Below are 22174 nucleotides of genomic sequence, written 5' to 3'. Positions count from 1 at the left end.
CTCCTCCCTTCAAATTTAAGTGCCATAAAGGTAGGCACATGGTACTGACTTGTTCACTAGGACACCTTCAGTGCCTAGTATGATTGTAGTGCATAGTAGGGGCTCTGTGAGTATTTGTTAAGTGAGCAAACTAGCCTACCGAACTGGACAGATAAGCTTCAGAGTCAAAAATACAGGCACGCCTCAGAGATGTTGTGGGTTCGACTCTAGACCATTGCAAGAAAGCATATATTGTGATAAAGCAAGTATCACAATAAAGGTAGTCAAACAAAGTTTCTGGTTTCCGGTGCATATAAAAGTATGTTTATACTATACTGTAGTGTAGTGTATGAAGTGTGCAATGACATTACGTCCAAAAAAACCAATGTGTGTACCTTAATTAAAAAATACTATTGCTAAGAAATGCTAACCATCATCTGAGCCTTCACCAAATTGTAATCACCGGTCCCAGATCACCGTAACAAATATAGTAACGAAAAAGTTCAAAATATTGAGAAAATTGGGGCGCCTGTGTGGCTCAGTTGGTTAAGCGTCCAACTTCAGCTCAGGTCATGGTCTTTACAATTTGTGAGTTCGAGCCCGGCGCCGGGCTCTGTCCTGACAGCTCAGAGCTTGGAGCCTGTTTCTGATTCTGTGTCTCCCTCTCTCTCTCTGCCCCTTTCTCGCTTGTATTCTGTCTCTCTTTCAAAGATAAACATTAAAAAGCAAATAAAGAAAAGGAAAGAAAATATATTGAGAAAATGACCGAAATGTGATAGAGAGACACGAAGCGAGCAAGTGCTGTTGGGAAAAATGGTGCCAACAGATTTGCTTGATGCAAGGTTGCCACGAACCTTCAATTTCTAAAAAACACAGTATCTGTGAAGTGCAGGACGACGAGGTAGGTCTGTACCGACCTGGCTAATCAGCGGATTTGTAGTCCGTTGAAGACCAGACCCTGGAAGAATCGTCAGCTCCTCCTAGTGACTTGAGGTGTGAAAATAATAAAGAGGCCAAGAATACGTCCTAGCAAGGCATTTCAGACTGAGTGACGTGATGGGAGACAGGCCTTGTGGTTAGATGTCTAAACAACAGAGCTAAGAAGAATTAGATGCTGGCCCAGATTTGAGGGGCTGGTAGTCCGTGAGTTCTTATACAGGGACCCTCAGTGATGCATTCATCTGGGAAAGGGAGCGCTTCCGAGTGGGGGTATCTTGGTGCCAAGAAGTGAGTGAGTGAGGGGTTCTCTGCCAGCACACCCTCGTGGGATCTCTGCTCCAGGGCTTGGACCCCAAGAGTATGTGAATGGAGTGGGCCAATCTGCCCAAGATGTCAGCTTAAATTAGCAGATGAGGCCCAGTGGGTGGAGTCTCAGACTTAAGTGATGGAGACTCGGCAGAGAAACGGATTTCTTCTATCACATCCCTCAGCCTGACGGTTCTCCTTCCTCCTACCCCACACTGGCTGGTTTCACTTCTACCACCAACTGGGCCAAAGATGAAAGAAGAGGTTGTCTTCCTTTTAACCATACACTGTTTGTGACCTAAAATAAGTCTTCTGTAGAGTCATGGAAGTCGGCAGAATCCATCCTCAGAGAGAATGGTTGCGAACACGCATGAAAGAGACAGTCCACTTCCTGTGTCTGCACATCACAGGCTTAGGACTTTGCTCTCTCGTCCAAAACAGGTTCATTAAGTTAAACTGGAAGAGGTCAGCTGGAAAAAGAAAGCTGGAAAACTGGGGAACAGGTTTGCTGCTTTTCACACAGGCTCAGATTTGTTTACTACGCTGTCCTATCATAATCCCGACAGTTCCAATTAGCTGACTAAGGGACTCCTGCTAGGCTTAAAATGCTGAGTGTGGTCACCAGACAGGATGTCAAATACTGATTAAGCACAATGTAAAGTACCAGAGATGCCAAGATAGATAAAAGCGGTATCCACCTTCAAGGAGCTCACAGTCCACTGGAGGAGGAAGTCCAGAAAGTGAGCGATTATGCTACGATCCAACAGCTGTCAGAGAGCACCTAGGAAATGGCATACGTCCAGAGCCCAATTCCATCTAAGCTGTGCGTGTGAACGGAGCACAGTAACTAGGGACTGCTCTCACAGGAGGGGATGTTGAGTGAGCACTAAGCTTGGGGGCGGGGGAGGGGGGGGCAGTGAAGGGCAAGGAACCAGAACCTGCAAGTTTCTGGAGGCACGAAGCAGTGCGCCTGTCCTGGGGGCAAATGGCCCGGCCGGGAAGCCTGGTGTGGGGTCATAGGCTGGAAAGCAGAAGGAAGGAGAGCCCGAGAGGTCAGTGCGAGTCCACATCCCAAAAGGCCTGGCAGTGCCGTCCAGGGAGTTTGGATGCCATGACACAGGTCAGGGGTTAGAACTTCCAGACCAACAGGAGAGTCAATCAGTCAACATGCACTCTCAGGAGCCGATGTGGTGCCAGGCAGAGTCTAGATCCTAGAGATACAGCCATGAACAAACAAGAGTTTCTGCCCTCAAGGTTACAGTCTGGTATGGAAAGAGTGACGTAAATAAACACTGAAGACCATTTTTGGTACTGACGTGAGTAATGCGATGATGTCTGGGCAACAGGGACATACTTTTTGAGGAACCAAGTCCAAGGCTGAATGAAGAGAAGGGGGTGGGAGATGTGAAGATCGGAAGCAGAATATTTTTAAGTTTATTTATTTGAGAGAGAGAGAGAGAGAGAGAGAGAGACAGAGAGAGGAGTGTGCGTGTGCGTGAGTCGGGGAGCGGCAGAGAAAGAATCCCAAGCAGGCTCCGCGCTGTCAGCTCAGAGTCCGACGAATAGGGGCTCGATCTCACAAACCGTGAGATCATGACCTGAGCCGAAATCAAGAGTCAGACGTTTAACCAACCAAGCCCCCCAGGAGTCCTGAAGGCAGAAGACTCTAAGCAAAAGGAACAACAAGTGTTGCAGCCCTGAGTAACAGATTAGCCCGGCGTGTTCGGGCCAAAGCACAGAGAGGGCTATGGGGGGAGAGCTGGGTGGGCAGAGGGTAGGCATATGGAGCCTGATGGGCCACTCAGCAGGGTGGGCAGCACTAGGTGGGACATGGCTCATGGTTCTGGCCTAAATACCAAGGGAAAATCACAGTCCCAGAGAGAGAGAGCACAAGTCGGGAGGGGCAGAGAGAGAGGGAGACAGAAGACCCAAAGCAGTCTCTGCTGACAGCACAGAGCCCAAGGTGGGGCTCGAACTTACAAACCAGGAGATCATGACCCGAGCTGCCGTCAGAGGCTTGACCAACCAAGCCACCCAGGGGCCCCATGGATCCTGTAATTTTTTTAAGAGGAGGTAGAAATCTAGATTTTAAATATTAGCAATGAAATGAAATTGAAAACAAACAAACCACCATGCTGGCTAAACAAAGCATGTCTGTGGGGGACATGCGGCCAGTCTTGAGATATCTGTCCTGAGTGACCAAGGCACTTTCCACCGCAAGTCCATCTTAGAGAAAAATGTTCCATGCAGTGTGGAAAGTTCCGAAGAGGAGAGACAGTAAGAAGGGAGATAAGAGACTATTGTACTATTTTGAGCCCAAAGGGCATTTGAGAAAACGTCAGAAGGCCAAGTCCACAGGACTCGGTGGCCAGCTGAACGTAGAAAGAGAGAAGGGGCCCAAGTTTGCGTTTATACAGTAGGTGCGTGGGAATCCTCTGGAGCAGAGGGAAGACACAAAAGGGGCAGGAAATGGAAGAGGAGGCAAGTTTGGGGTGAAGGAGAGTGATGCTCTGACTTCTGGGCGCACTGAGGAAGAGGTTACTGTAACTCCACACACGGCACTTGACAGACGCCTGGGGAGCACTCAGAGCCCTGGGGAGCAGCCCAACATTTAAGGGGTGGAAGGAAGTCGGGGAGTCCATGAGGGAGCTGGTAAGGATCGGCTAGAACAGGAAAATAAAGCAGGAAGCCATGGGACAAAAGCTTTACAAGTCCTTGATGGGGTGGAGGGGGCAAGGAGGTTACGGGCCCTACAGTGTCCACAGGCTCATTACTAGGAATCTTCGGGGATAAGATTTCGGTGAAGTAATAAAGTCAGACATCAGGACCGAGAGGGCAGAGGTGAAGGGGACAAAGAGTGAGAGTGGCTATTTCTTCTGGGAAGCTTGGTCCTACAAGCGGCAGAGAGAAAGAGAGATCTATGGTCACAGGGGATCTGAGGTCAAGAGAAGGTCCTGTTGTAAGCTGTGTGAGTCACGTTAGGGCTGAGGAGACAGCGCCAGCAGAAAGGCAGAAGTTGGAAATGACGGAGAAGGGGCACCTGGGTGGCTTAGTTGGTTAAGCATCCGACTTCAGCTCACGTCATGACCTCGAGGTTTGTGACTTTGAGCTCCGCATCGGGCTTACTGCTGTCAGCAGTAAGATCCTGTCTCCCTCTCTCTCTGCCCCTCCCTCTCAAAAATAAATAAACATTAAAAAAAAAAAAAGAAAGAAAGAAAATGATGGAGAAAGATGAGCTTCCTGAGAGAGGCAGGGAAGAGCAGGAGGTACAGGGAGCTGGGCTGGGGGGCGGGAAGGGGGATGGGCAGAGGAGGAGGAAGAGAAGCAGAGCGAGGCCCTAGACGGGGCCATGGTTTCTGGTCGCCTCTGAGCTGGGGGGTGGGGGTGGGGGGAGGAAGAGATGTGTAACAGCTGCAAGTTGAAGATGGAAGTCAGGAGAGTTCACACGGGCAGCTTCTCCCTGTTCTGTGAAGCGGGGAGGGAGGTGGGAGTGGGGCTAGGCTTAGAAGATGACAGGTGGAATGGACCACTCTGGGAAACCGGGGGTCCGGCCGGAGACTCAGGAAAGGACCGCTGGGCAGCAGGGGGCCCAGTCCCTACGAGAGAGTGATCCAGGGGACATCTGGGTGGCTCAGGTGGTTAAGTGGCTGACTTCAGCTCAGGTCCCGATCTCATGGCTTGTGAGTTCGAGCCCCACTCTAAAGCGCAGAGCCCACTTTAGAGCCTCTGTTCCCCCCTCCCCCTTTCCCTCCCCGAGACTGCCGCTTGTGCTCTCTCTCAAAAATAAATAACACATTAAAAAAAAAAAAAAAAAAGAGTGATCCAAATGATAGCCTCCTGCCCTGCCCAGCCGTGCCAGGACTGTGGATACAAGGGAAAGAGAAAGGCAGGTCCCTGAGCAAAATGAGCCGAGTGAAGAAGGCAGAGGCTTCGTAAAGGGCTGGCGAGACTCAGCGCTCTGACTGTGTACCCGACTTCAAAGCAGGAGGATTCCCATGAGTTTCTGATGGTGCAAATCAGTTACCTGCCAAAGGCCTCCACCATCATACAGCGGGGCTGTAAAGACTTGGTCCTGATGTCATTGGTTATGTTTTTCCTCTCCTTAAAGTACCGGCAAGAGCCCTGGATGCCATCTTTATTCTCTAAAATCATATGAATGGGGTAGACGTCCTCCAAAGCGACTGGATCCCTCCGGGACTCCAAAATTCCGGTTTCCAAGTCAATCTCTTCGTATCTACAAGAGGGAAGGCACAAATACCAAACCACAAATCAGCTCCGGAAACAGTACATACTGGGCCACATTCTTCTGACAACCTCCTGCTGAGACCAGAGAGAGAGAGAGAATGTGCTCACTCAAGTCTTCCCGCTTTGCAAATGCAGATTAGAGCAGCATTCCTGCCTTTTTAACGCAAAGAACACAGACCTTCCCAGGGTCCCCCAAATCCACCCTAAGAAGCTGAATGCTGGAACCAGAACCGTCCTACTGGCCCAAGTCGTGGTCTTTTGGTTTCCCTTCAAATCTGGTGCTTGTACGTTAACAATTTTTCACCCTGGGATCCTACGTCCTGTCTTTTCCCTCCAAACACTGACCCTGTATCTTCGCTTGTCTACCAAACACCTCAAATTCAAGGAGATCAAAGGCAAAGTTGTAACTGCCTCTCCCCAGCCCCAATAAAGTCCCTCCTTTCCACTCTCTCCCAGTTGTGTCGTATCAATGTCATGGAGACATCTTTGGCTTGGGTTTCTTCCTTTATCCAGTCAGCCAACTTTGTTAAGCTTTCCTTACAAACCTCGCTCACATCCTGCTCTAGTCCAGTTGAGGCTAAATCCCACTTCCGCTTATTGGCCCTTCCCTCCTTTGCCTTCTGTGTGATCTCTCCACTGCGTAACCCTCCAAACCCCAATCACATCTGCCAGGACACCGCTCTGAACTGCTACCCTCCATTTCTCCAGCCGCACCTTCCCAGGCTTCTTGGAAGGTTCCTAGTCCTTCATCCAGCCCTTCCACGTAGGTGTACCTCAGGGCCATGTCTTAGGCCTCCAGGGAGAATCCTGGCCTACAACTTAAACATCCAACCATACGGGATGACTCCACATGTCCAGGTCCATCCCTCTCTCTGGCCTGCTCCCCCCTCCCCCGCCCCGCATGAAGCCACATGTTTACTAAACAGAATCTCCACTAGGGTGACCCAAAGGAACTTCAAACTCCATGTGTCTCAAAGTACGTTCAACATCTTCCCCACCTCCCCCAAGACTCAACCACTGTGCTGCCCTTCTGTGTTCCCTACCAACAGGGCAGGGCATCAGTATTCACTCAGGTACCCAAATATCAGGAACCAGAGGAATCATCCCTGATTCCCACCTCTCCTTACACCCCACATCCAGTCACCCAATCCTCTTTATTCTGGTTTCATAGGTTTTCATCCCACCTGCTTCTCTTATTTTCACCTGCACCCTGGTAAGCAAAACCACGATTGGTTGTTTGTGGCTGGATTACTAAAATCTCTCAACTTCACACTTTGCCCCTAGTCTGACTCGCCTTTCAGTGGCTTCTAACTACCCTTTCGATAAAGGATAAGCTATTTAAGTGGATTAAAAGACCACCCAAGTCCCTCTCCAGTCCAACTGAGCGAAGGGCAGAGTGGCTTTTGTACCCCAGACTTCGTGGATTCAAATTGGGGGTTCTGGTCTTGCTAGCAGATGATCTTAAGTCACTTAAACGCTCTGTGCCTCAATTTTCTCTTCTAAGGCTTTTGTAAAAATTAAATAACTCACTCTATGTCAGGATCTGAGAACAGTCCCGGCTCATAACAAGCATACATCTAAGTGCCAAACATTATTCCTCATTCCCCACCTCCAATCCTACACTTCAACCAAACTTAACATATTTCTCCTCCTGCAGGCTTCACATGTGCTGTTTCCTGTCCAGAATACTCTGCCAAGTGCCCACCTAAATCCAATCTTTAAGTCCTGTTTTGGACAGTATTACCTCTGGGAACTTCTCACAATATGCCTTTAGAGCACAGACTCTACAGACGGATGGCCTGGGTTCAAATCAACACGTGGGTCACTTATAATCTTTGTAACCGTTGAACAGGTTACTTAAAGGCTCAGTTTCCTCCTCTGCAGAATGGGGAAGATAACAGTACCTACTGCTGAGGATCAAGTGAGTTCAGTCCCCTGAAGCTCCCAGAACAGGATCTTAGGGTATAGTACTAGGCCAAAAATAAGCACTCCATAAATGCTAGCCATTATTATTATTATTATTATTATTATTATTATTATTATTAAGGTTGCTGTTATGCAGATGTCTAATTGACTTAGGCTCTCCAGTCAAGCACTGAATGAATGCCCCAGAAACGGTGGTTGAACTCATCGGTCTCCAGCCTTGATCTGAACTCACCTCCTAACCACTACGGAAGAAGAGTACTCTTTGAAACTTGAAGAATATCCCGCCGGTCCTGCTCACCACCACCCAACACCCACACGGACATAATGGGACATCATGAGATAACCCTCAACTCCATCGAACGCCCGGGCTCTACCAGGCCCGAGGAACCCCCAGTCAGCCTTACACCCAGGCCTCCCCCCCGCCCCCCCCCCCCCAGCCCCACGACTCACGGTCCTCCCCGGGCTCCACTCCTATCTCCCACCCCCTCCCGTCAGAACCTGGGCCCCTCCCAGAGCCATCGGACCCCGGGCTCCGCGCCCGCCCTCTCGCCCGCCCGCCGCAGGACCAGGCCGCTGACCGGTCCTGGAGCTGGAGGTCGGGTCGCTCTCGAGGCTCTTCATAGAAGCTGATGCCTGGGTGCGTGGCAAGGGCCCGCCACAGGAACTCCTGCGTGTAGGGCTCCAAAGGCAGGGGGAAGGGCGGCACTCGCGTCTCCAGACGGCTCCACAGCGCAGGCAGACACAGGCCATCAAGCCCCTCGAGGGCCACCTCGTCCAACAACGACTCAAGCGCGTCCATTGCTACTTCGGTGGGCAGCTCCCCCGGCGCCTGCGCACCAGGACACTAAAGGCCCTCCAGCGCGCCTGCGCACAACCTTCGGCAGCCCTGAGAGGCGGGATGGACTTAGAGATCCGAGGAGGAGTTCCAGAGCGCCGATGCGACGTCACTCCCTTTGGGGGCGGGCTCAGTCCCTGGATCTCCACCGCCATTGGTCCGGAACCCCGCAGTAACCAGGGGAACTGCAAACAGTGTAGGGGCCGCTTCCGGTTCGAGCACCCGGAACCGCCGCCTCTAGGGATGGACGGTGAGTGTCCGTGGGCCCCTCCGGGCGGTCGGGCAGTTATTCTTTCACCTCTCCTGAGGCTTCCCCGGACAGAATCCTAGGCCGGAGAGCCCTGGACCACCACTTCCTGACCCATGGTGGCCTCCGGTCTGAGGGAAAGGGAGCCTTAGTGATCCGGGATGGCCAGAAGAGGCTGGGGGGAGTGGTCAGTGGTCTGGCCAAGGTGCAGAGCTGTGGTCGTGTAGGAACCCGGTACAGGCTGGGGGCTCAGAAGAGGTTTAGAGTGGAAAGGAGAAGTGGAAGTCCGAGGGCGAGGGGGTCCTGTGTGTCTTCCTCGGATGTGGAACTGTGCAATCTGGGAGCTGGTACGGGAGTAAGCGTCACCCTGGGGAGTGCGGTCGTCAGCTAGTGGGAGAAGGGAGTTGGTAAGGTGGGTGGGGGAATTCTAGGGCATACTCTCTTTATGAGCTCTGGTGAGAATAATTAGTACCGTCCAGTGCCAGGAACTCTGTAAGCTCTCTCAAGCAACACCTCGTTAAGCTTCAGAACAGCCCTTTGAGGTCAGTAGTGTTCTCCTGTTTTGCAAATGAAGCAACTGGGGCTCAAAGAAGTTAACTTGCCCCTAACCAAACAGCCCACAAGTGGCAGGGTGGGTAAGAAAGCCAGACACTCTGCCTCTGGAACCAAATTACGGAGTTTGAGATTTGAAGCGGGTTTCAGAGGCTCTTCATTCCAGAAGCTGCAAATGCAGATATCTGTAGGGACAAGTCTGGCGGGCTGGATTGGGCTGCGACTGAAAATCAATTCGCCTTTTGAAAGGAAAGCGTCTCACTCGGCTCCAACCTATTATTTTCCTGGGGCACTTCTCTAAATACCGGGACAGCCAATCAGTCTGAAGGCCAGATGGAGCCTGTGGGCCACTGTCTAGAGGTCCCTGATTAGAATCATAGAATCGACCATGGGAAGCAATCTAAAAATAGGCTACTCGGATCTCATTTTGAAGATAGGAGGACTAACGTTTAGACAGACTGTTAGGGTCTATGCTAGAATCCAGATCAGTTTTCTCATTTCACCACTAACAGGGATTTGTTCCTTTGTGATAGCCACTTAATGCAGTGTGGGATTTTTTTTTTTTTTAATTGAATAGTCTGATGTGTGCTTAAAAGACGCTTTGCCCTTTGTACTTCAGAGGTACTGTAAAATGTCATTTGCAGTTTGCCTCGTGGGAAGATCAATGCAATGTTTCTACAGAACAACAGTTCTCAAATTTTTTTGGTCTCAGGACTCCTTTATGCTCTTACCTCAGAAGAGCGTTGTTTATGTAGATCTGTGAAATTTACCATATCAGAAATTAAAGCTGAGAAAATCTTAAAACATTCATTTATCAACTTATTTAAAAATAACAATGAACCCATTACTTCTGAATATAAATAATAATTTTAATGAAACATAGCTTTGCGCCCCCGCCCCCAAAAGTAGTAGGAAGAGTAGTAGTGGCATTATTTTACATTTTCTTAAATCTCTTCAATGTCTGGCTTGATAGAAAATAGCTAGACTCTCATTTCGGCTTTGGCAACCCAACATGTGTTTTCTGGCTGATGTATATGAGCAAAGTCTGGCCTCACACAGACATATAGTTGGAGCAGGGACTATTTTAATTGCCTTTTCAAATACCATTCTTTTTTGATCCAAGACTTAGCAAGTGGTAATTCTTGAAGGTTATGTACAGTGTGGCATCTGAAACCATATTGGTGAACTTTTATACTCTATTGTATTAAAATCCATTGGTTTATCACGCCCTTTGGGTGGATATTTTACCCATGCATGATTTTGTTACATTAAATGTTTGTCATTTAGGAAATGTTGATTTACCGAGTTATACAAATCTTCCAAATGTTGACATTTTAAAAATTCCATTATTAATATCAAATAGAATGTCATTATGATATCCAAAAAAATCACATTTGTTAATATAACTACCATGTAAGCTGTTAAACTCAAGGTAGTAAGAAACAAGTTTTCATTTGGGCAACAAACACTGTCAGTTGGGTATTTGGGACAGACTCATTTTTTTTTATATATATATTTGAGAAAAGTTTGAATAATGATAGTTTGTTGTTCATTTAAGTGCAAATGGCATTCAGTATCATACGTGGCTAGTTCAGCTGGTAACTGAAACAAGCACATGAGTGTTTTCTGGGATCAACTGTTGTACTTTGGCACATAGCAGAAGTGCTCGATGTGTACTTCCCATTTTGTCACACACAGTATTAAAAAGTGTACTCAAGGAATGAAATTTAATAATACTAATTTCTACTATTTTATAAGGATATTCTTAGGTGAAAATGATTTTTGTTTTGTTTTGTTTTATCGTGAGTGTGTGGTAGTAAAGAATATAATGACTAATAACACAGTTTGGTGCTGCTGCCTTGTAGAGATTCAGGCCACAAGCAGTTTTACCTACCGCTGCTTTCACATCATCAGTGCAAATATTGACTGATGTAAATAAAAAAAGTTTTAGAATTATGATGAGAATAGTTTTGTCTTTGTGGATCTCTTTTCCTCCTCGGGTCTGTAGAAGATAGTTTGAGAACTATTGCTGTAGGCCATTTTCAAGAAGTCTACGTTGTTACCATGTCAGCACTCCTAGAACATTATCATGGCCTAATAGAGGAACCTGTTAATTTTCAGACTGGTCACAAACAAGAAAAGCTTGTTCTCTTTTAAGAAAGCATTTGCCCTAAGATTAGATTTAGCATTCAAAGGATCCCTTTTTCCATTACTATTTTTTTTTTTAATTTTTTTTTTCAATGTTTATTATTTTATTTTTGGGACAGAGAGAGACAGAGCATGAGCGGGGGAGGGGCAGAGAGAGAGGGAGACACAGAATCGGAAACAGGCTCCAGGCTCTGAGCCATCAGCCCAGAGCCCGACGCGGGGCTCGAACTCACGGACCGCGAGATCGTGACCTGGCTGAAGTCGGACGCTTAACCGACTGCGCCACCCAGGCGCCCCTCCATTACTATTTTTAACTTAGATTTACACAACAATTTTGTACGCACATACCTGTTGGGTAAAGTGAAGCATACCGTGATGAATTGTGATTCTAGCCAACTAGGTAGGCCTTATCAAAAGGATGTTTACTTCCTAAACTTACAAAAGCTTAAGTATCTACCAAGTATCCCCAAACTGGATTGTAGTTTGGTTAATTCTGCATGTCCAAATCACCATGGTTTTTCACAACATTTTTCCTGACCCATTGGTTTTGACTTTGGGCAGGTTTTATCTGGCTCTGCAATACATCATAATGTAATACTGATATATTTCGGGGGCCGTGTATCTGTGGATTCGTATCTTGATGGGTATTCTTACCCCCTCTGAGCTTCAGTTTTCCTGTCAATAAAGTCAAGCTGATGAGAAGGCTTACTTTGTTTTGTTTGCTAGCCCAATGGTGAATTGAACAAGACTACGCATGAATGCACTTAACACCAAGTCTGGCATATAAAAAGTGCTCCTCATGGTAGCTAATGCTGTCATTAGCTGCAAATGGGCAGACTTCAGCTGGCGGAAGAGGGAGGAAGGAATCTGATGAAGCTCTCTAGCAAATAATAATCTTTGTAATTAGCTCACTGTTTATTTAAAAGAAAAGCTGACGTGCTACATTTTGTATTTACCTGAAAGTAAACTGGCAATGTGTGAGTCTTCTGCCCCGGATATATATTAAATTTTTTGATGTTTATTTATTTTCAAGAGACAGAGAGAGACAGAGCGTGAGCGGGGGTCGGGGGGTGGGGGAGGGCGGGCAGAGAGAGAGGGAGACACAGAATCTGAAGCAGGCTCCAGGCTCTGAGCTGTCAGCACAGAGCCCAATGTGGGGCTGGAACTCACGAACTGTGAGATCATGATCTGAGCCGAAATCCGACACTCAACAGACAGAGCCACCCAGCCGCCCCCGGTCTTTTGCCCCTGAAGGGTTCATCTTTATGTTAAAGTCACATTTCCCCCAGCGCTTTTAAAATATGGCTTAGGAAAAAAAAATTTCTACTCAGTTTTCAAGGAACGTAATAATTAGACAAAAGTTCAGCACATCAACATAATTAGAAAGGATTTTAAAGCTGTTCATTTGCTTTTGCTCTCCCTAGAGCAAATATTCAACATTTCCCCTGCTTATACTGTTCATTTGCTTAGTACACTTTCTCATAGAATTAATAACGCCAAGATGAAATTTAGCCTAGCTTGTCTAAATAAGCCCCAACTGCCAAACGGGCGACGAGTGAACTAGTAAGGTTTTGTTGGAAGTATGCTATCCACGTGTCTGGTCTGTTTCATTCTGGTGTGGTATTCACCTGGGCTCCTGGTGATTTGTCTGTTTCCCTTGCTACGTAAAATAAGCCAAGCCAAAAATGATATGAAATAAAATAAAGCAAGCATTCAGCGGGCAAAATAAACACGTGGTCCATGTAATCTCTTTGTCTGTTCTGTCTTCGTTCCTTCTTTGCGCCCATCCTTGAGTCGGGTTCATTTCTCCCCTCTCCCTATTTCACAGTATTCATCCCCAGCTGTGATTTTAACCTACAGGAACTTGGCACAGCACGGTTTGCTTATTCTTCCTTAGGGCATTCATTTAGTAACTCCACATTCCAGTTCCTTCTGGGCACCAGAATCCAGAGATCTCAAGATGATTGAGACTGGATCCAGGTGAAGGGGAGTTCATTGTATTACTCTTAAAACTTCCACGGGGCGCCTGGGTGGCGCAGTCGGTTAGGCGTCCGACTTCAGCCAGGTCACAATCTCGCGGTCCGGGAGTTCGAGCCCCGCGTCGGGCTCTGGGCTGACGGCTCAGAGCCTGGAGCCTGTTTCCGATTCTGTGTCTCCCTCTCTCTCTGCCCCTCCCCCGTTCATGCTCTGTCTCTCTCTGTCCCAAAAATAAATAAACGTTGAAAAAAAAATGAAAAAAAACAAACTTCCTGTAAAGTTCTTTTTTTCAACATATTAGTTCCAACATTTTTCATCTTAAAAAAAAAAGAAAGATGTAGCAAATTTGAAAACGAATTCTTTATGTCAGAGGTTACACACTGGGGGCCTCCGAACGAATGAGCCCACAATCCTGTTTACTTGGCCCATAATGTTTTGTTTTTTCAATTTTTGAATGAGTTGTCAACATTGGAAGATTGGGAGATTTCTCATAAATATCTGATTGTGGGATTTTCTTTGAAAATCAATGAAGTCTCTCAGCACCGAATCAGAATTCTGTAGGCAACAACCTCCTCACAGCTAGAGCTAACGGAGACCACCCTTTTAGAAAGGAGGTGCCCTTTCCAATTTGTCACAGCACCTACCTGACTGGCCACCTACCTGAACTCCATTGCCTGCGTTCCCTGCCTGGGCCCCATAGGCATCTGAAGCAACAATTATACTCTCATATTAACTTGGGCAATGTTGGAATCCTTATGAATTATTCCTGTGGGGCATACTGTGCTGTATATGCTTGTTCACTTAGTTTCAATCTGAAAAAAAGGGGGGGGGGATATATTCCCTGCCCTTAAGAACTTCATGGTCTGGGGTGGCTCAGTCGGTTGAGCGTCCAACTCTTGGTTTCAGCTCAGGGCATGATCTCAACAGCTCGTGAGTTCGAGCCCCTCGTAGGGCTCTGGGCTGATGGTGCAGAGCCTGCTTGGGATCCTTTCTCCCTCTCTCTGCCCCTCCCCCACTCACTCTGTCTCTGTCTCTCTCAAAATAAATAAATAAACTAACAAAAAAAAAAAAAAAGAAAGAAAAGAACTTCATAGTTTGGTGAGAAAGCCAGTCATAAACAGATAACTAGAATCCAACCTGGGAGTTCCTGGAAGATGACATTCGTGAAGGTCTTCCCCTTTCTCAAAGGAATCTGCCTCACTGCCGGCTTTTGCAAATAAAGTTTTATTGGAACATAGCTAAGCCCCCTCTGCATATAAATGCACACAGTCTGTGGCTGTTTCCGTGCTCCGTTGGCAAAGCTGATTTGTTGTGACAGAGACCGTATGGCCCACAAAGCCGGAAGTATTTACTATCTGGTCCTTCACTGGAAAGGTTTGCTGACTCCTTCCATGGGGGATCCATTCGATTTGACGCTTGAGACAGCTCCATATGCTACGCACTGTAATTGGGCCCATTTGCACCCACGTGGCCAGCAGGTAGCAGAACCAGGACTCCGCCAAATAAAGCGCACACTCTAGAATTTATGTATGTCTAGAGTATGTCGTCAAAGACCTGTTTCAAACTTGTCCCTGCCAGGGTGTCGCCAGGTTGTCACATCTAGGGGATGAGTCTGTGGGCGAGGCTCCCTCTTAGGCTGGTGGAAGAACAAACAGTTTAAAAGGCACTGCCCTGGGGACGCCTGGGTGGCTCAGTCGGTTAAGTGGCCGACTTCCGCCCAGGTCACGATCTCATGGTTCATGGGTTCGGACCCTACATCGGGCTCTGTGTTGACAGTTCAGAGCCTGGAGCCTGCTTTAGAGTCTTTGTCTCCCTCTCTTTCTCTGTCCCTCCCCTGCCCATGCTCTCTCTCTCTCTCTCTCTCTCTCTCTCTCTCTCTCTCAAAAGCAAATTAAAAAAAAAAAAAGGCACTGCCCTTGACCCTTGCTCTTGGCTCCCTCAGGATCTGACTCTGTGGCTGCTCCTCTGTTTGCACATAAGAGAGGGCTTACAAGGAGCAGTGTGGTTGCTTGGAAGCTGGAGCTTGGTGCTGTTTACAGATCACTTTATATAAGAGTGAGGAAGTATCAGTTGCCCTCAATAGCACTGGACTGACTGCTGATGCCCCGTGGGATTTGAACGGCTTGACCCTTGTAGCTTTAAATCAGACACAGCACCTTAAATCAGAGAATTTCCCTGGGGAAACAGTGTCTTTCCCTCCCCCTGTCCCTTGGTTGGTCTGCTGGTCTCTAACCTCATATTTAGATACCCACCTACCCACCCACCCTCCTGCCCAGAGGTATTATACTGGGCTGAACTGGGTCCGTTGATGTGTTTTCCCATATTTAAAAATAGTGATTTCCCATAAAAACCAGGGCTATTTAGTCTCTTGATAGAAGGGTGCTTTGGCCCTGCTGGGCCTGCATTCCCACACAGCCCTGGTCCCCAGCACTGAACATTGGTCACCCCTTGGTCTTGGACATGTGATGGCAGTTTGACCTCTTCTGGCTGGTAGCACCTGTCATCAAGTGCTCTTTTCTTGCATTGAGAATATTCGCCTGAGCCTGTGGGCACCTGAAAATTAACCCCTGCCCAAGCCACCTCGGAAAGCTGGCTGTTTCTTGCATATGCTATATTCTTTTCCACCTCCCTGCCTTCCCCTTGCCGTGTTCCCTGCCAGCTGTCTCCTTCTTTCAAGTCACCTCCACGCTGTAGATGATGGTGACCGACATCACCTGCTGAATTAATCCTCCCACATGACGGGATCCCATAGCCCTCATGTCCCATGCTATATTACAGGTGTTGGGCTCCGAGCCTTTTCTCCTCTTTGGGGATAGAGACCCACTCCTGTTCCTTTATACGCCCAACACTTGGCCCAAGGAGTGGCACAGGGAGATGTACATGAGTGTTTGCTGGGCTGACGTCATAATCAGGGAAGAGATGAACTGATTTGTCCCTTAGCGAATTGGTAGCTGGTCTCCATAAAGCAGGCAGGGAAAAAGTCCTTGCAGCTCAATCTTCCTCTTTCCCCAGACGTTGCCCTTTGGAGTAGTTCAGCCCAGTCCTAATAATATGTCCTGACCTGGCTACCTTAACTGTACCCCTGGCCTCTGTTAGTCTGTACTCCCTCTATTTTTCAGCTAGCATTCTTCCCCCATTTTCTGCCCCAGTGAGTCACCATCACCCCTATCTCCTGCCTCATTTCTAACTCTGATGCTGCCTTGACCCCCCCCGTAGCTGATGGATTCTCTGGAGACTTAACATGTCATTGGAGGGTTATAGGCAAATGCAGCACCAGGCAGGAAGGTGGGGCATCACAGATGACTGGTCACCAACCACAAAAGCCCTGCAGGGACCACCACACTCTTATAAACTCTGAGTGACCTTGCAATGCGATGTGTGTGTGTGTGTGTGTGTGTGTGTGCACGCACGCACACACTCTCTCAAGAATCCCAAACTATTTATGTACCTTTTTATGAACCTACCTAAAATCACAGACAGTTAGATCCAGGAGGGACTTAACAGATCTAGTCCAGGGAATCTGATAGATTTCCAAACTCTGAGGATCCCGTGCAGGAATACACGTTTAGAAGCCTGCAGGGTCCAGGCAGGTAATGTAAATGACCACAGTGACTTGGGGTTTATTTCATTATGCTGCTTGATGTCAGATTCTTTCAACACCTACGTACACTTTGCATACCTGGGACTATTCCTCCATGTCATAAAGGACTCGATTGTCTACTAATTCCTTGAAGCATGTAGCCTCTTCCATACCTCCATCATCTGTAGAAAAGAGATAATAATTGTTCCATCTCCTGGTGTTATTGTGAAAATTAAATGCGTTCATGGATGCAAAGCCCTTAGATCAGGACCTGGCATACGATAAGTATAAATGTGCTAGCTGCAATTAGGGTGATGATGGTAATGATTCTCACTTTTGCTAGAGGTGTGGACACACAGACCTTCACTTTCATCTTTACTGTAGGGAGAAGCCTGTCAGACCAAAGTGGCAGCGAGACAGAGAGCTAGGGGGCCAGGAACCAGAGGATACCAGCCATCTGCCGGCTCCTGACAACTGTTGCCAGGCAGGAAGGCAAGCCTGGTGTTGCCAGATCTTCTAGTTTTTCAAAAACAATCCAGAACTCAGGATTTCTTTTTTTTTTTTTCCCCAGAACTCAGGATTTTAAAATGTGAAATCTCCCAAGCTGTTGGCTGCAAAAAAAAATTTTTTTTAAAACATTATGGAGACCAAACAAATGTCTGTGGCCTGGATTCAGCCAGTTGAGTAACTTCCGATCTGGTCTGATTGCTGTCATTTATCAGATGTGGAGGCCGAGGCCTGGGGAGTTAAGGTGGCCACTTGCGGGAGAACCAGCCTGGATCCGTTTCTGTACCCGCCCCACCGCCATTGCAAAGCCTCCCTCCTGATGAGCCTTTGTGGTGGGAAGTCATGCCTCTTGCATGATTTGAGGTGGAGATTTTATTTTAAGCCCGCAGAAGGCAACTCTGAAAAAACCAGGGCAGAGGATTGGACTCGCTCTCCTGCTCTCCCTGTTCAAGTTAGAGGTGCTCACTCTGTGAGCCTTCCTCATCTTGGAGAGGAGAGGAAGGAGCAGAGTGCGGAGACCGACCAAGGGGGTTCTGGTCCTGAGGCCACATGACCTTGGGAGATTAGGTACTTCATCTCTCAGTGCCTGGACTCTTAAATCATAAAATAGAGATTAATAGGAGGACTACGTCAAAAGGCTGCCGTGAGAATCATATGAATTCATCTATTTAAAGCCCTTAAGGGGCGCCTGGGTGGCTCAGTCAGTTGAGCATCTGACCGTTTTGATTTTGGCCCAGGTCATGATCCCACGGTCCTGGGATCGAGCCCCGCCTCGGGCTCTGCACTGAGTGTGAAGCCTGCTTAAGATTCTCTCTCTCTCCCTCTCTCTCCCTCTCTCTCTCTCTCTCTCCCCCCACTCTGTCCCTCTCCCCCACCCCTGCACTCTCTCTCTCTCTCTCTTTCTCTAAAATAAAATTAAAAAAGACTTTTAAAAGTTTACTTTAAAAAGTAAATTAAAAAATAAAGCCCTTAACAGAGCCCCTGGGTGGCTCAGTCAGTTAAGCATCCAACTTCAGCTCAGGTCATGATCTCGGTTGGTGAGTTCGAGCCCTGCATGCAGCTTTCTGCTGCACAGAGCCCATTTCAGATCCTCTGCCCCCCTCTCTCTGCCCCTTCCCCACTCTCTCTCTCTCTCTCTCTCAAAAATAAATAAACATAAATAAAACTCTTAAAATGGTACCCAGTACTTAATAGGTTCTCAGTAAAAATTAGCTGTCAGAGGCAGGAATGTATCTTTTTCTTTAGGATTCTGGGGGATCTCATGCATCATTTCTTACGGTTTCCGGGGCTGTTTTGCCGATCATTGGGGTGGGGGGTGTGGAACGCAAATACTGAGAAGACACTTTAATTTGTATGTGTACGCACGTGCTCACATAGATTCACAAACGCCGTGTCCCCACTTGTGTTCGGCCAGGAGCTGGGATGGAAGGATGGGGCTGGGCTGGCGGGTGTAGTTGGAATGCGTTTGGGAACTTGTGTGATGGATACAGAGGCCGACCAAAGTGCATTTTAGCCTGGGAAGCATGTTGTCACATAAGCCACTGATCAGATTCCAGAAGTGTGGCACTTTCTTATCTTTACCGTTTCAAATGAAAAAAAAAATCAATATTTTCCAATTATCTCCAGTGGTGTATTAAACCCACTTCGTCATATTTCATTTCACCATCTGAGAAAAAGGAGGGGGGGAAGGATCAGGAAAATACACTGTGAGAGAAGATGAAGTCTTTACAGCTTCTCGTACACTTACCTCTTGTCCTCCCAGCATTTATCCATTCAAAAAATTTGGTCGTTCATTCGTTCATTCATTCACAGACTCCAGGGATGTCTACTGATGTCTCTTCTGATGAGGGAGCATAAGGCAAGCCGAAGGCCAAGCACAAGCTAGCATACCTCCCATCCCCCACCCCAGGTGGGATCCGTATATTCCTCGTGGACTCCTGGCTGCCCAAGAACAAAGGAAAGGACGGAAAACAAACGGTTAACGGATAGAGATCGGGTTAACGGGTTAACGGATAGAGATCGCAGTCCTGCAGGCCACGAGTCTCCATCCATTTGCAAATACCTTAGTAAATGACAAGAAAAAGGCAATCTTATCAATAGCCTAATCTCCAGAAACCTGTAGGCTTGTTTCCTGGAGCCCCAACATCACCCTCCCCTCCATAGTGATGTGGGGAACAAAGGCAAGAGGGAAATGGCAGGTAAAATTAAATTTCCTTATAACCTGCAGCCAGGTGACAAACACTTGAGGCCGCCGAGTAAAACCTTCTCCAGGAACTCCCTATGGTCTTAATGTTAATGCTTTGCTAGAGGGAAAAACAACCTTAGCTTGACAAGAGCTAGGCCTCCGGTGACCTGTGAGGCTTTAGCATACGGGAAAATCCCTTTTAAGAAACTTCCTCTTGACTTTACCTCCTCCAACTCCATAGTGTATAATAGTACTCTTCACAACCCCAGTGCAGCTCTTTCTGCCCATGGGCCCTGTCCCCGTGCTTTAAGAAGTCTGCTTTTTGCCCCAAAGACATCTCAAGAATTCTTTCTTGGCCATCAGCTCCAGCTCCCCACCCCCACTCCCAACCCCATCACCTACTGTGTGCAGGGCACTGCTCTAATCGTTTCATTTGTACTGTCTTAACACTGACAATAGACCGAAATGGAATTACGGTATCGGGGTTTCCAAACAGGTAATGAGAAGCAGCTGAGCCAGACAGGCTGACCCAGAGCCTACCTTCTCTGCTACCGCACGGCATTGTCCCCAGGCTCTCATCTAATTATGAAGGCAGCCAAAGAATGCACGGCTAAGCATTTTTAGAAGTGCACAAGAAAATGTGCATAACAGTGTGCAGGTTATAAATAACCATTTCTAGCTGCCAGCTGCTGTTTGGGTTTGGAGAGGAAAAGAGGATCTTAGCATGACTTGTTTATCTCAGGTAATTTGGCAGTAAACTGGGTCCCGGGAATTTGAGTTACACGGAAAATGCAAAGGAAGAGTGACAGGGATATTGTTTCGGGCTTTCAGGAGACAGAATGTAACTTCAAGTCCCAGAACCAGCCTGGAGGCAGCACATGGGGAATTTGAAAGAATTTGAAAGTGTGTCGCAGAGCCCACGTTTACCTGTCTTCCAAACAGTCACGCTTTTTGTCTAACAGATTTCTGTTGCTATGATGAAATTTCCTTAAAGAGCTCTCCCCCTCGCCCCCCTCCCCCTTGCCATGGTTCCGCGGCATCGAGGTAAATAATGGAAAATTTTCTAGTCTTCTGCCTAGTTACCTATTAGGCTAGAAACTAGAAGCCTGTTTTGTTGCATCTGTACAGAGCTTTACATTTTTTTTTTTTTGTAATTGTCAATATTTAAAAATTAGAAGCCGTCTTCTAAGACTGGACTTCTGGAAAAATCTGATCCAACAAGACCGGGGCCCGCATTCCTGCATGGAAACAGGCGGCAGGAGCCAAACAGTGATTGCCCTTGAGGCTGGGCAGCCTTCTGGGTCCGCCTCCCTGCCTCCTTACTCTGCCACAGGTATCTTTGCAAACCAAGGCTGCAGGTGGAAGTCACGATCAAGGTCCAGGAAGCTGGCATGGGGCTGAAGGCACATGGGGGCGGGCTGCTCCCATTCCTGGGCTTGACAAGGGGGTGCCGGCAGGCACCAGGGTGTACTGAACACTGGATTAGCAGCCAGAATGACTGGTTGTTAACCAGGTTCTTTCCCTTCCTTGCTCTGTGACCTTGGGCAAGTTACTTTGCTTCTCTGAGCCACGTGGCTTTGTTGTGCATGGTAAGGGAATCTTAAGAGCTCTCACCTGGGGAAGAACATGGAGTTGGGGGGGGGGGCGCGTGTAGATGCTCTGTAAGCACTAGGAAACCACGATTCCCAGGCAACCCATCCGGACAGGTCTTGATTTTCCTTTCCTTGTTCTTGCTTTTTTCTTTTTCCTAAAATATCGCGTTGTCTTTCCGGCAAAGCTTCGGGGTGCTGAAGTTCACAGAGGCTACTCCCCTCTCCCCCCGTAGACCACCCTCTTAGGTTCTCTCATGGGAACGTTCTACAGCATTTCCCATTGTTTGGTTTTGTTTTGTTTTTCATTTGAATCTGGCTTTTGGACATTTAATATTTTCAGTTTCTTTTAATTTTCTCGATAGAAAATGGGTCCAAACCATTCAAACATCAAAACAATATAAAAAGTAACAGTGAGGCACCCTGGATTGTTCAGTCGGTTAAGCATCCGACTCTTGATTTAGGCTTGTACATCGTCTCACGGTTCGTGAGTTCCAGCCCGCATTGGGTGTTGCATTGACCATACGGAGCCTGCTTGGGATTCTCTCGCTCTCCCTCTCTCTCTGCCCCTTCCATGCTTTCTCTCCCTCAAAATAAATATATAAACGTCAGAAAAAGTGACAGTGAGCTGTTGCATTTGTGCATGTACCTCTGGGTGGTTCTCTCTACACAAACAGAACCCATGTAGTCTTCTTTTCCTCTTTCTTAGAGAAAAGCTCGCATCCTACATATACTTTTCTGCCGATTGATTTTTTTTTCACTTGACATATGACTGTCTTATATATAAGCAGCTTGCCCATTCTTTCTTCCAGCATTCCATTTCATTTGTGGATTCACCCTATTCAGCCAGTCCCTACTGACGGACTCACCCATCATTTCCAACAGTTGTTATTGCAAATTGTGATACAGTGAATACCCTTGTGCATTTGTTTCCCATTCGTGGAGGTGATTCTTTACAGTAGGTTCCTGGAAGCGATATTGCTAGCCCCAAAGGAAAAATGCATTCGTACTTTTGAGGATATTGTCAAAACACCTTTCCAAAGGGAGTCTGTCATTTTGTACTTCCCCCCGCAGTGCTCAAAGCTCCCACCAGCTTTCTAGCTCTCGCCAACGCTATCTTGTCAAGCCTCTGATTTTTGCCAGTCGGATTGGTGAGAGT

The 22174-nt window shown here is 47.5% G+C and overlaps 2 protein-coding genes across 4 annotated transcripts in view; one reads left to right on the top strand and one right to left on the bottom strand.

The window, feature by feature from the left end:
• Positions 1-8315, bottom strand: part of GTF3C1 (general transcription factor IIIC subunit 1) — a 75461-nt gene extending 67146 nt beyond the window's left edge. The window contains exons 1-2 of the mRNA XM_043560242.1: positions 7974-8315; positions 5249-5458 (exon numbers count right to left, since the gene is read on the bottom strand). Coding sequence (XP_043416177.1) covers positions 5249-5458; positions 7974-8194 — 431 coding nt within the window. The 5' untranslated portion in view covers positions 8195-8315. The remainder of the gene's footprint in view (positions 1-5248; positions 5459-7973) is intronic.
• LOC122471525 (katanin interacting protein) overlaps positions 8279-22174 on the top strand; it is a 194466-nt gene continuing 180570 nt past the window's right edge. For 2 of the 3 annotated variants that reach the window (XM_043560246.1, XM_043560244.1), the window contains exon 1: positions 8279-8480. In XM_043560246.1, the coding sequence (XP_043416181.1) occupies positions 8294-8480 (187 nt within the window). In that variant the 5' untranslated portion in view covers positions 8279-8293. Of the gene's footprint in view, positions 8481-20589; positions 20760-22174 lie in introns of those variants that run through there. The other variant, XM_043560245.1, reaches the window with a different exon arrangement.

Source organism: Prionailurus bengalensis, chromosome E3 (assembly GCF_016509475.1).
Source record: "Prionailurus bengalensis isolate Pbe53 chromosome E3, Fcat_Pben_1.1_paternal_pri, whole genome shotgun sequence".
NCBI classification, from domain to species: domain Eukaryota; kingdom Metazoa; phylum Chordata; class Mammalia; order Carnivora; family Felidae; genus Prionailurus; species Prionailurus bengalensis.
This window is presented reverse-complemented; position numbering and strand designations above follow the sequence as displayed.